The 14865-nt window shown below is 41.5% G+C and overlaps 1 protein-coding gene across 1 annotated transcript in view; it reads left to right on the top strand.

The window, feature by feature from the left end:
- Positions 1 to 14396, top strand: part of EPB41L4B (erythrocyte membrane protein band 4.1 like 4B) — a 144150-nt gene extending 129754 nt beyond the window's left edge. Inside the window, exons 14-16 of the mRNA XM_069958239.1 lie at positions 7615 to 7648; positions 10748 to 10815; positions 12903 to 14396. Of these exons, the coding sequence (XP_069814340.1) occupies positions 7615 to 7648; positions 10748 to 10815; positions 12903 to 13050 (250 nt within the window). The 3' untranslated portion in view covers positions 13051 to 14396. The remainder of the gene's footprint in view (positions 1 to 7614; positions 7649 to 10747; positions 10816 to 12902) is intronic.
- Positions 14397 to 14865: the final 469 nt, after the last annotated feature.

Here is a 14865-nt window from a genome sequence, read left to right as displayed (position 1 = left end):
AGTGTGTGTGTGGGGGGGGGGGGGGCTTCGACAACCTTGCAGTTCCTGACAAAAATTTTGGTGGCAGTAGAGAGCAATATAACGTTCTGTACTGCCACTCAATGTATAATAGTATATAAGTAGGGAAAAAACTCTATTTTAATAAAGTTATAATACAATGTAACTTTTTATTAAAGCAATGTGTAAAAAAACACATACCGAAATTAATGAACCACTTTTTTTTATTAAACAAGACTAGTTATTGCAGCAATTGTACAGACTCATAGAACACAAAATACAGTTTTTACTATGCGGTAGAAAAACAAAAGCATGTTCATTAGTGTCATTATTATGTGTGAACCTCCCTGAGTTCAGCAATCTGTTTCTCTTATAACCTTAAAGAGTCACTGTCGTTAAAAAAATTTTTTTTACAGAAATCAATAGTCCAGGTGATTTTAAGAAACTTCGTAATTGGATTTATTAGCCAAATCTGCCATTATCTGCATGTAAAAAGCCTTTTCCCAGGTTCCCCCACCTCCTCTCCTTTCTGCTGTCCACTCCTCAGAATCAGGAAATCTCGACTGTTTTTTTTATCAGTCGGATCTGTCTGGTCTATGAAGAGGGGAGGGGGAAGGAGTGAGATTAACAGGCAGCTGAGAGCCGAGAACAAAGGATTACACAGCATGGGAGCTATTCAGAGCCCTAATTAGAGGTCAGAGAGGTCAGTGGTGACTGTCAGAGGAGAGAACCCGCGATGTGAATGTAAATTAACTCTTTGTTGTCCTGTTTTGCTGTTTTTACTTTCTCTCTCCATAGGAAAACCATGAAGACAGGAGGGTGAGCTTCAAACTGCTTTTTAATTTTAAAAAAATCATTTTTCGGCTAATAAACCCAATTACAAAGTTTCTTAAAATCGCCTGGACTATTGATTTCTGCAATAAAAATTTTAACGACAGTGACACTTTAACCTCTTAAGGACATATGACGTACCGGTACGTCATATGTCCCCAGGAGGTGGGGACCGCGGCTATTAGTGGGCACGGTGTGATCGCCGTGCCTGCTAATCAGGAATTTGAAGGCAGCTCTCAACTTTGATTATCGGCTACAGCACTTCCCTGGTGTTTTGTGGGGGAGATCGCTCCTCCGGGACGTTGTCCCGGAGGAGCGATCTCTGTTACTGAAGCCGGCCGGGGTCTGCTCCAAGATGGCGCTGACCCCGGCTCGGCACTCGTTTGTTTTCGGCTGCAGCAGCCGAAAGCAAACAAGTGCCCATCTCATTGATCTTTGCTGTATAACTATACAGCAAAGATCTCAATGAGAGATCAAAGTGTATATACTAGAAGTCCCCCAGGGGGGCTAGTATATGTATAAAAAAAAAAAAAAAGTATTGTTATAGGTAAAAAGCCCCCTCCCCTAATAAAAGTTTGAATCACCCCCCTTTTCCCAGGTTTTAAATAAAAGTAAATAAATAAATAATTAAACAAACATGTTTGCTATCGCTGCGTCCGTAATCGCCCGAACTATTAATCACATTCCTGATCTTGCACGGTAAATGGGGTCAGCGCAAAAAAATTCCAAAGTGCAAAATTGCACACATCAAATCCAGAAAAAAAATGTAAAAAAAAAAAGGGATCAAAAAATCGTATATGCGCAATCAAGGTACCGATAGAAAGTAAACATCATGGCGCAAAAAATGACACCTCATACAGCCCCATAAGCCAAAGTATAAAAGCGCTATAAGTCTGGGAATAGAGCAATTTTAAGGAACGTTTATTTGTTAACAATGGTTTGAATTTTTCACAGGCCATCAGATACAAGAAAAGTTATACATGTTATATATCGTTTTAATCGCAACGACTTGAGGAACATGCATAACAAGTCAGTTTTACCCTAGGGCGAATGGCGTAAAAATACATTCCCCCAAAATAAAAGAAATGCGTTTTTTTTTTTTAATTTCACCACACTTTGAATTTTTTTTTTATTTCGCAATGTACTTTATGCAAAAATTCAGCCTGTCATTGCAAAGTAAAATTAGTGACGCAAAAAATAAGGGCTCATGTGGGTCTCTAGGTGAAAAAATGCAAGTGCTATGGCCTTTTAAACACAAGGATGAAAAAACGAAAACGCAAAAATGAAAATTGGCCCCGTCCTTAAAGGGTTAACCCTTTAAGGACGGGGCCAATTTTCGTTTCTGCGAGATCAGGAATGTGATTAATAGTTTGGGCGATTACGCACGCGGCAATAGCAAACATGTTTGTTTGTTTATTTATTTACTTTTATTTAAAACATGGGAAAAGGGGGGTGATTCTGACTTTTATTAGGGGAGGGGGCTTTTTACTTATAACAATACTTTTTTTTTACACATATACTAGAAGCCCCCCTGGGGGACTTCTAGTATATACACTTTGATCTCTCATTGAGATCTTTGCTGTATAGTTATACAGCAAAGATCAATGAGATCGGCACTCGTTTGCTTTCGGCTGCCGCAGCCGAAAACAAACGAGTGCCCAGCCGGGGTCTGCGCCATCTTGGAGCGGACCCCTGCCGGCAGCAGGTACAGAAATCGCTCCAGGGAAGTGCTGCAGCCGGTAATCGGAGGCAGCTGTCAACTTTGACAGCTGCCTCCGATTACCTGATTAGCGGGCACAGTGATCACACCGTGCCTGCTAATACCCACGGTCCCGGGCTACACGCGACACACGGGATTGCGGCGGTTAAGAGCGGGGTCGCCGCGCGGACCCGCTCTGAACACCTCCTGGGGATATATGACGTACCGGTACGTCATATGTCCTTAAGAGGTTAAAATGTACAGGGCTTGTGCTTTTCAGAGAAGCGTCTTGTAATTGGTTATATTGACCTTTCAAACTGTTGACTACATTCTTTTACCTGGCGTGGACCTATTTATAGTAACCGTCTATATTAATGATTTGTTTATAAAGTACTTAATGGAGGATACTTAAAGCAGTCAGTGTATTTAAAAGGTATAGCACATGGTCCTAGGAAAGTTGGTGTGCACTAGTAGTTTAAAGAAAATCTTTCACAATGTTTTTATTGGAAATTTTTTTTAACTTAATTGCATTTTTGTGATAATTTTAAATAAATAAATTAAAAATATATTTAATTTTTATATGGTTGACTGCAGCTGGCAATATAGACTAACAAGAAATCTGGCCAAGCCATAAACTCTATACAAGTTAAAGGGGTTGTCCAGCGAAAATCTTTTTCTTTCAAATCAACTGGTGTTGATTTATATAGTTATATAGATTTGTAATTTACTTCTATTAAAAAATCTTATGGTGCGTTTACACAGGCAGATTTATCTGACAGATTTTTGAAGACCATAAGCAGGGAACAGGTCATAAAGGAAAGACTGCGATTTCTCCTCTTTTTAAATCCATTCCTAGCTTTGGTTTCCAAAATCTGTCAGATAAATCTGCATGTGTAAACGCACCATGGAGTCTTCCCATACTTATTAGCTACTAAATTTGATGTAGGAAATATTTTATTTTCAGTCTGACACACTGCTCTCTGCTGACATCTTAGGCCGAGACAGGAACTGTCCAGAGCAGGAGAGGTTATCTATGGGGATTCATATAAAACCGAGACAGAGTTTCTTTCTCATCCAGAGATGTCAGCAGAGAGCACTGTGTCAGACTGAAAATAAAACATCATTTCCTGCATGACATTTAGTAGCTAATCAGTATAGAAAGACTTTAGATTTTTTAATAGAAGTAAATTATAAATCTATATAACTTTATGAATCCAGTTGATTTGAAGGAAAGATTTTCGCTGGACAACCACTTTAAGGGTCCTTTTACATGGCCCAACCTGGGGCCATGCAAGGGCGCAAATGAGCACCAACCAGCACAGTAAATTGCACGGCCGTGCCACAGGAATTATCACTGTTTTTTGCAGCCTTTTAAAAAGGGGATTTGACAGCATGGATATGCCTATATCTGTGCTACTGGTTTCCAGATACCTAGCACACAGGCAGTGTATACATACCATCAGCAATGCTTGTGATCTGGACTGCTCACCTTCTTTATCCTGGGCTGAGAGTGTCACAGATGCAGGTAACACTGTGATACCGTCCCGCTCTCCAGACTGCTGCTGCCTCCTCCACACGTTGGCAGCAGAGTGTCACAGGATAAAGATGGTGACGAGGCCAGATGTGTATATACTGCTTGTGTGCTAGGCATCTGGAGACTGGCAGCACAGATATAGGCATATCTGTGCTGTCAGTTTCACTTTGCTGTCTGCTGCACATCTCCTGTTTACAGAGGGGAAATGTGTGCCTACCAACAATAAATTATTTTAAAGCCAGCTCAAAAGATGTGATTAGCTGAGAATCTAGCAACAGTCCTGAACGATTATCAGCCCGTGTAAAAGGCTCTTAAATTTGGCTTCCAGCACATTCTCCCATAAGTTCTAAGTGGGGATAAGGGAGAAAGCCATTATCACACATCAGAAACTTATGTTTCTGAGAACAAAAGGATCAGGGATGTTTAGATTAGATTAGATTTAGATGGGTTTCAAAATAAATTTACATTAAACAAATGTCTCTGGTCAGCTTTATTGTTTTCTTATGCTTTACATTCATCCTTAAGCCTCTCTTCGGAATGACCAAAAGGAAAGTTCTATGGGTCCTGAGGGCATTGACGCAATTACTTTCTGTTGGAATGCTGAGCCGACAAGATAAACTGGCCAAAGCACTTAATGTGACACTGTCACATCCTTTTTGCATTATGACTTCTATACACAGGTGTTCTGGGTAAATTTAGCAGTTTCCATACCTTATTTTATATCCTTCGTCCTGGTGCTTGTTCCAGTTAAAAGTGAACTTTTATCATCTGCCGATTGTTCCACCTGGGTGGAGCTTCTCGACCGAAGTGCCACTTAGCCCACCCACAATGGCACCATAGACCCTACCCCTCTATGATGTCATAGCCTTCTAGACCCCCCCCCCCCCGATTGTCATTGGAACGAGCTGGCCTAAAGGTCAAGGCACCATACCAATGGCCACCGAGGGGGCGGGGCCCATGCACCAATGATACCATGGAGGGGTGGGGCCTACTGTGGCAATGTGGGCATGACTAAGTGGCGCTGCATCCATTAAGCCCCACCCAGGCAGTACAATCCGCAGATGATAAAAGATCACTTTTTACTGGAACAAGCACAATGACATATGATATAAAATAAGGTATGAAAACTGCAAAGTTTACCCTTTACATCTGTGTAGAGAAGTCATAATGCAAAAATGGGGTGACTGTCACTTTTAAGTGCTTTTGCAACTGCCTCTATGCATGATGTCATGATGGCCCGCTGCCAAAACAGCAACGAGTTCTTCTGTTCATCCGGAAGTTCGGGTCTGCATGGATACCAACACTTAACAAGACGGCAAAGAACACCACCCAGTTGAATCCAATGGGGTCATGTGCATTACGGTCTCACTGCATGTTGATATTCAGGGAGACCTAAACTTCTAGATGAACAGAGAAACTCACTGCTGATCCAGTTTCAGGCTGTAATGACAGATACACTTTACGTGATGTTTTTAAAGCTGTAATACAGACTATGAAGACTACCGCTCAACTTACTGCACAGATGGGGGGGAAATGAGGTGTTAGTTCTCCCTGAACCAGGACTTAAAGAAACAAAAGACAGCAGGTCACCCGTGCTGAAGGCTGTATCCCTGGAATCATGCTGACCTTTGGAAGAAAGTTAACATACTTTTTACCCCAGTAAACATCGTAACAATGATAAAATTGTGCTTTTTATCTAGTCCACTCGGTGCCTATTAAAAACATTTATTTTCCCGTAAACCACTAGCCTTTATACAGCAATGCTATATATAATATATATGTGTGTATATAGCTCCTGGAAGGCAGAGGGCACCAGGGGGTCATCCGCTTAGGTAAAATACATGTTAAATCGTCCCCCCTCCTGGAGACTTACAATTCATTCCATACTTGTTATCTTTTCAGTCTCCTTCCCCTAGTTTTGAGCTTGTGTGTGAGCTGTTCACTCCATCTCTCCCTCCTCTCTTGCGAGATAGCTCATATAAACACATGCAGATTAGGGATGGTCCGAAACTGCCGAGGTTCGGGTTCGTATGAAACCGAAAGCTCGGCATCAGATTCCCGCTGTCTGCCCGCTCCGTGCAGCGGGTGGATACAGCGGGAGGACCGACTGGAAAACTGGGATACAGCCTATGGCTATGGCTGTATCCCAGTTTTCCAGGCGGTCCTCCAGCTGTATCCTCCCTCTCCACGGAGAGGGCAGACAGCGGGAATCATTACCAAGAGTTCTGGTTCGTACGAAACCGAACTCGGTTCGGACCATCCCTAATGCAGATACACCCTACTTAGTTGGCTGTATCTGCACTCTGTGATACCCGGAGGGTTAATCACAGTACAACATGTATTTTACCTAACCAGAAAACGCCTTTAAGCAAATAAGTGTGATTTTAATGTTTTTTTTATAAGCTTACCAAGATGAATAGAGCTTGTTACTTTAATCTGGTCCTCACTCTGAACAAGATAGCTTTTATAAGGAAGAGCTATTGGTAGCACATTTTTGCTGCATATCACACTAGATAAGTAATTGCTCTGCGTTCGGGGGCAACATAAGAGGGGAACATTGGCCATATATGCGGGCACTGCTATTCAGTTTATTTGGTAAATGCCTGTTTTTCATTCTCTAAATCAGTGGGGGGTCATACCGCTGGGATTTTCATTCTAAGAGCGCAGGCCAAATATCAGAGTCAGAGCCGGAGTGCCTTTTATTCTCCAAGGGGGTCTGTTGGATAAGTGAAAACTTGACAATGAGAATACATCTTTACGACATTAGGGTTAGTCCCTAATGCGCACTAAAAATAAATCCATATCCTGGATTTTACACCAACTGCTGGAAAGCATTGTTAGTTACCAAAGATGAGAAAACACAATGGGAAATTGAGTGGCTTGTCCGCACAAACAATCCATGTATTATTTATGCATCCATGGAACCTCACAGCACGGGTTTACATAGATCAGTTTCCAGATCACACAGCAGTACATACTTACCTAGTGTGCTGCTGCTGTGATCCAGCATCCTCTTCCCTGTCTCTCCCGTTCCGCCGTTGTCTTCAAGCCCTGCCTTTTTAAGCTGTCAATCATTCTGGAGGAGGTGGCAGCCTGAAGATGCAGCAGCTGGACAAGAGAGCCAAAGTGGAGGATGCTGGATCACAACTGCAGCACACTAGGCAAGTATGCATTGCTGTGTGATTTAGAAACTGACAGCACAGTTCTGTATCTGTCAGTTTACCAGTTTATCATTATTGGCCTCACATCCCTGTTTATGCAGGAAGATGTGTGGCTGATGACAAAAAAAATCTTGAAGTCAGTCCTCATCTGATGGGTAAATTTTACATTGGCTCATTATCAGCCGCAGTAGCCTTTCTTGCTACACACCTGGCCAATAATGCGCCTGTGTAAAAGGCCCTTACGATTGAGTGAGTGGAAATACATTTTCATCTTGTGCAGGGAGACTGTGTATGTGAGAATGATAATGTTCATTTATTAATTAACAAATCTCATTAATAATGCTAACGTTTATTTGAGGTAAAAACTAATGGTCTGTAATCTTTTTTTGAAGCGCTAAAAATACTCCTGAAGTTCAGAGCTACCAGGTAAGATTTAATTTTTTCATGCTGTTTTATATAGTGCAAGTGTACATCATTAGTATATAATTACAGTATGATTCACAACATCGTCACCTGCATGAGCCCTAACTTGTGTTTTTAAATTAACACATTTAAAGGGGTTATCTTGGTTAGGTAAAATATTTGTTGAATTATGTCCCCTCCTGAACACTAACAAATAATTCCATACTTGTTATTACCTTTTCTGTCTCCTTCCCTCAGTTTTAAGTTGCTACTTTCTGCTAAAGACACAAAAAACTGTATCTGAGCTGTTTCGTCCATCTCTGCTCTCCACCACCACCTCCCCCCCTCCCTTCCCAGATGGCTGATGTAAACAAGTCCCTATCTGCAACTTTATAATGCTGGAAGGATTAAACACAGTTAATCAGCAACCTGACCTCAGTTTAACCCTCCCAGCATCACAAAGACACTACAGTGTTGCAGATAAAGCCTTCCAGAGACTTAACATCAGCAGTCTCTGAAGGGAGGGGGGAGGAGGGAAAGACTGGGTAGAGCAGCTCTCACAATATGTCTTCAGCAGAAAGTAGCAGGTCAGAAATGGGAGAAGGGGAATAAAAAGGTAATGACATGTATGGAATAAATTGTTAGTCTTATATTTAGCTGTGTGAAATAAAAACACAGCTGGTTGTCCATTTTATTAAGTAAAAAATAAATAAATAAAAGCCAATTGAATCTGATGTATTCCTCTGTACTTGGGAATCTGAAGAAAAAAATAAAGAAATACATGATTATAAATTAGAAAATAAAGGCTTCCCTGCTGCACTAGTGACCATGGCTAGCATATGCGGTTGTGAACTGCAGATGGGGACCCAGACTTGCTGATGTAGGCTGTTCTCAACTGTATATGCTAGCCTTAGCTGCTAATGCAGAAGGTAAGAGTACCAAAAAACTGGCAGATCGCTGCTTACTGTCTGACCCCGAAAAGTGGCAATGCACTGAGGAGGTTACTTTGTAGGCTGGGCAGTCTGCACCTGACCCATGAAGTCAATGGATGGGTAGCAAATCTTCTTTAGTTTTCAGGCAGCTGCCTCCGTCTCCTTTAGACACTGCAAATCATATGTAAGTTCAGCAAACCTGAACTTACTGTAAATTCGCTGAAGTCTAATGATGATAATAAGCCACTTACAAATGTCATTATAGTTAACATCTGTCCCCATTTTGTATAATAAGTAGACTTTGCCTTTATGGTCTTTCATCTGTCTAATAAGGCCAGGGCAGAGATCCCGTCCATATTGCCCCACTGTGGAATAGTATGTGATTATACATCATCACTCAGCCTTCTCCATTTTTCCTCCCTATTTTCATGTATGCAGTGTATTCCTAAGCATGTTAACATGCTCCTCCACAGGGCACCATCTTATGAATTGGATCTCCTCCTGGCTGCATCAGACAGGGAAATAAGGGGCAAAGTCTCCTTGTTATACAGACTGGGGACAGAGGTTACCTGTTAATGGTATTTGTAAGTGGCTTGAAATTCAATATTTCGGGGGACATTTATCAAAATGAGTCCCTGGCGTACACCACGAAAGAAGGGCAGATTCCTTATCCCCCGTTCTGATGGGCGGGCGCCATCTGGTGGGGAGGAGGTATGGCCTCCTTCTGCACCTTATTTTTTATTTTGCTGTGTCAAGTGACATGGTGACACAATAGTGATGGTTGTTGACAGGAAGCAGCCAATCACTATTGAGTCATCCTGGCCAGCTTTGTGATTAGTAAGTCAGTACAAATGTCTCAATTACAGCATGTCTTTAAGAGAGGTTTTGGTTTGTATCCAGCCTTCTAATTGTCACAGATTAAAGGGGTTATCCAATGAAAATCTTTTTCTTTCAAATCAACTGGTTTTAGAAAGTTATATAGATTTGTAATTAACTTCTGTTTAAAAATCTCTAGTCTTCTCATACTTATCAGCTGCTGTTTGCCCTGCAGGAAATGTTGTTTTCTTTCCAGTCGGACAGAGATGTCAGCAGAGAGTACTGTGTCAGAGACAGGACCTGTCCAGAACAGGAGATGTTTTCTATGGGAAACTGCTTTCGATAGTTCCTGTCTCAGACAGAGGTGGCAGCAGAGAGCACTGGGTCAGACTGAAAAGAAAACATTTCCTGTAGGACAAACAGCAGCCAAACAGTACAGGAAGAGTAGAGATTTTGAAATAGAATAAATTATAAATCTATATGACTTTTCAAAACCAGTTGATTTGAAAGAAAAATATTTTCAGTGGATAACCCCTTTAATATGAAAGGTGACTAGATATGGAACTTTTTTGTGAAGTGTGTCATCAGAATTGAGCTGAAATCACTATAAATCACCTCTATCATCTTCCTATCTGTATAACTAAATCTGTTATCAGTCTTCATATTGGTGATTTCTAGCAGCCCCTAAAGGCCCTATTACATCAAAAGATGTCTGACAGATTATCTGACAGATTTTTTTTCAGCCAAAGTCCGGAACGGACTATAAACAGAGATCATGTCGTAAAGATAAGACTGAGATTTCTCCTCTTTTTAAACTCATTCCTGGCTTTGGCTAAAAAAAATTGTCAGATAATCTGTCAGACGTCTTTTGGTGTAATAGGGCCTTAAAGAGGACCTGTAACCCCCCGTGCCGGGGTGACAGGCTCCTTGCCCCCTGCTAGATCCCCCTATACTCACCTAATCGCACCGGGTCCCGCTTTCTGATGCGGTTGGGTCACGGAGATTTCAGCTCCCGAAGCCCGACGCGCGTGCTGACAGGAGAGTCCGACGCTGATAGAGAATGAATGGGGAGTCCGATGCTCCGTCATTCTCTATGAGCGTCGGACTCTCCTGTGTGCGCGTGCACCGGGCTTCGGGAGCTGAAATCTCTGTGACTAGGTAAGTATTAGGTAAGTATAGGGGGATCTAACGGGGGGTCTGGAGCCTGTCACCCCGGCACGGGGGGTGACAGGTATCCTTTAAGTCTTCTGACCATATGTGGATGACTGTCATAAAAAAAAAAAAAAAAAAAAAACTGCAAAGAATCTTCATTATATTCCTTATTCTGATTCTTATTTACTAAGTTATTTTTCTATCTGTATCTTCTCTATTGTAGCAACAATACCATCCAAATATTCAACATAGCCAGCAACATTGGCACCCTCATACATCCCCAAATATCAGGTTGGTTGTTTTAGATTTTTTGGATAAAATCGACCAGAAAGAAGGGAAAAAAGGCTAGGAACCATGATACACCTGGTACAGTGTTATGTTGATGGCGCTTTGAATATAGTATTAAAAATATATCTGTTTCTAAGAAGTTGATTTTGTGCAAAATGGTCAATGCAGCATATTTTTTGGCAGCATTTTTGACCTATATAAAGGTGTTTTTTTTTATTTTAAAATGTGCTTTCGTGTGCATGCATAAGTGTTCATGTATGCATTAAGAGAAAGCTTATTGCTACCACTTGTATTCATCGGTGTCCGGTTCTGTTTTGTATTCATAACCCATCTGAATAACAAAGAAGTTAATTTGTTGCCAGGTAAGAGTGTGATCTGTGACGCTAGAGAAGGCTACTTCTGTTTCTACCCTCTGGCGGCATTCTGCAATTGTTCTAACAAAGATGTAGGCACTAGGGTGTTTGTTTTACACATTTACATGTCATTATCCGTGATAAGATTAAGCAAACAGGAATATATTTTGTGTCAGCAAAGCTGAATTAATGTTTTACCTGCTACTAGTGTGTCAGAGATTCAATGTCATTGACCTTTTTAGCTACCTTTTTATAAATAAGCATTCTTTTACATTGCAAAAATGTAAATGTTAGATCATTTCCCTCCTTTGCCATCTTATACTTTACCGTCTGTATACATTTGCATTTAATGCCTAGCATGACCATTTAAATGTTTCACCAACTTACAGACATTTTTAAAGTATGTCTTTACTAGTGCATACATTGACTATTTACTGTGATAAAAATAGTCTACAAGTCTCACCAAATGCTTGCCAAAAGGCCACACTGCCATGCATTTCCTAAAAAAGTGCATTGAGCATGTCCTAGCCTTTACTGGTTTATACATGGCCGATTCCCCTTTTACATGTGGTATGCATTTTTACTAACTTGTAGTATGTTCATGCAGAGGCCCTTGACAATTCTTTTCTACTCACTTTCCAAACTTTCAGCAGTGTTTCTGGTGCTATTGGTTTCGTAAAGGGAAACTGTTAGGTCTGTACCAGGTACAGAACAACAGATGCAGGCAAATGGGTCAAAGGCAGATAAAAAAATTATACTTTTTTGTCTTTGCTGATGGCCATTTGCAGAATTATAAAATTGTATTTTTCCTTTGAAGCACCAACCCCTCCCCCTGCCTTGACTATTTGATGTACATGGCTGGAGGCTCATCCCTATATGTCAATCAGTCAAAACAGGGAGGGTGTGGTGGGGGGGGGGAGAGTGTGCATGCTGCAGCTCAGCATCACTTCTGTGGCACTTCAGCTTCCAAGGAAAATGCAATTTTATAACTCTGCAAATGGCCATCAGCAAAGGCTATGTTTATCTCCCAATCCCCTGTCTGCCCGTATCTGCAGCTCTGTAACTAATAGGGGCATGACCAATTCCCTTTAACTTCTATATAATATATAGATATAATATATCTATGATATACTGGCCATAGCGGGCGCATGAAGTGTGTTACTGCACGTTCGATGCACGCAATAAGTATTACTGTAATTGTAGAATCTGCATCTTCTTTTAAAGTTAAGTAGAGCCTTCTGTATCTTAACTTTATGAACTCCATAGACATCTACTTACACATTTGATTGGCAGTGGGTTTTTTTCTTTTCTCAAGTTTAAAGGGGTGCTCCAGCGTGGGGGCACTTTTTTGGGGGGACTGGGGAGGAGGTGGCTGAAATAAAAGACATCCACTTATCTCTCCGGCTCCAGCGGCGGGTCCCGCATCATGGCGCTATGGTGCCCGGTTCCCGGCCACTTCCGGGTGTCTGACGCCGCCCGAGACGCTACGTCTCAGGGCCGCTCAGCCACTTATTGAAGGAGGCGGGATCCGAGCAGACTTCAAACGTGATGCGGGACCCGCCGATGGAACTGGGGAGGTAAGTGGACGTCTTTTATTTCAGCCACCTCCTCCCGGTCCCCCCAAAAAAGTGCCCCCCACGCTGGAGCACCCCTTTAAATGTTTTAATGATCATAAGTGTGTAAGTTTTAAACATACATGAGTTCCATTTGTAACTAATGACTGTGCAAATGGCATAGGCCATCTTCTCATGATGACAGGGCATTTTGGAAACCAGCCCCCAGTGGAGATGGCAGAAACACACGATACATCCAGGATCAAAACCAAAGGAATTTGGGAGGCATTCAAAGTATTCTTTATCAAGACAAACTCATGACAACTCTGTGAGAGCCATATGACTAACTCCAGCCTTCATCAGATATCCATTGCATTCATGAACTCATCTGTCTGTCATCTGAATCAAAGTGTTGTGTAAAGTACAGAACTTTATAGTGCTTAAATTGTTCAAACTTATCTCTCAGGTAGCAAAATCTATGTTTTTAGCTGTATGGATTTCACACGATTTAATGGGAAAGAATGTTCACGTTTGTGCTGGCATACTGCATTTCAATAGGTAGTGAATGTGTAAGACAATTTGTGTATATTGAGGCCAAAATGCGAATTACTATGTATTTCTGTTATTTTATTGCTATAAGACAGTAGAATCTGTAGGTCTTTCAGCCTACACATGGTACAATAATAAGTTGATCACAACTACTGTTACATCAAATATAAAATCCAGAAAATGTATCTTTTCCAATCAGTAGGTAAGTTTTTTTGACTTATTCTAACTATGCCATTATATCAAATAATGTTCTGATGGATTGATGTAACAACATAGATCGTATCACCTTGTAGAACTCAGATACTTGGAGAATAAGATATTGGAGAGCTTGTGATGCAGTTTCGATGGGAAGATTGACGCTCTGTAATCTGATATCAAATCTAACCTTAAAATGTACCTCTTTTATAGGAAACCCTTGATTTGCCATATGTCAAAACTTTACATAGGTGGGATCCTAGCTGAAAGACTTTAATCATTTGTTTAATCATCAGCTTTTTTTTGTACTTTATGAAGCGGGCGGTCTTTGTCTACCTAGAGAAGAAACAAAACAAATACAATGAGAGCTGAGGTATCCATACTCTGTAACAAGTGTTTTTAAAGTCTTTGAAGTGAATGGTGTAATCAGCGATATGCCAGGGGTCTGCGACACGGCAGTTTGAAAGCCATCAATATTTAAATTGAAAACCTCTAAAAAGTAAACTGGCCATACACCGGAAGCTTTAAGGCTATGGACACCTTTGAAATGCATTATTTCTTCTTGCTTTGTCTTTTAATATGGTATAAAAGAAATTCTCCATAGGTCTTTTATTTAAAAAAAAATAGTTTGTGTTCTGCAGCTTCTGTTATTAGCAAAGTTCATCCGAGAAGCAGTATTCCAGCGGCTTTTTAACCGCCTTTCTTGCCTTTTCTGAAGGAAGTGCTAAGCTGATTTATGGCCACCCTCAAGTTGATCTTTGGTTGTATATCCGCTTAGAAGTTGGATCAATAGAGAAGAGTCATTACAGAATTGCTTCTCTAATAGACAATTTTTAAAGAATAAATTGTTTTTTTTGTACAAGAATAAAAAATCTTTTTGAAAGGTCTCCATAGTCTTTAAAGGAGACCTGTCACCCCACGTGCCGGGGTGACAGGCTCCCGACCCCCCGTTAGAGCCCCCTATACTCACGTGATCCCGCCGGGTCCCACTTCCTGAGTCGGTCGGGTCACTGAGATATCAGCGCCTGAAGCCCAGCGCGCGCGCGCTGACAGCAGAGTCAGACGCCCATAGAGAATGAATGGGGAGTCCGATGCTCCGTCATTCTCTATGGGCACCAGACTCTCCTGTCAGCGCGCGCGCCGGGCTTCGGGCGCTGATATCTCTGTGACCCGACCGGCTCAGGAAGCGGGACCCGGCGGGATCAAGTTAGTATAGGGGGCTCTAACGGGGGGTCAGGAGCCTGTCACCCCGGCACGGGGGGTGACAGGTCCTCTTTAAAGTTGACAAACAGATTGACTGTAGATTAAGTTTAATGGCACTGCATGTGAAATTGAGGGGATTAATTATATCGATCTGCCTCAATATAAGCATACAGTCAAAGCAGTTGGCCATAGGCTTTGTG

This window comes from Dendropsophus ebraccatus, chromosome 2, assembly GCF_027789765.1.
Source record: "Dendropsophus ebraccatus isolate aDenEbr1 chromosome 2, aDenEbr1.pat, whole genome shotgun sequence".
NCBI classification, from domain to species: Eukaryota; Metazoa; Chordata; class Amphibia; order Anura; family Hylidae; genus Dendropsophus; species Dendropsophus ebraccatus.
Note: the sequence above shows the minus strand (reverse complement) of the source record. Positions and strands in the feature narration are given on the sequence as shown.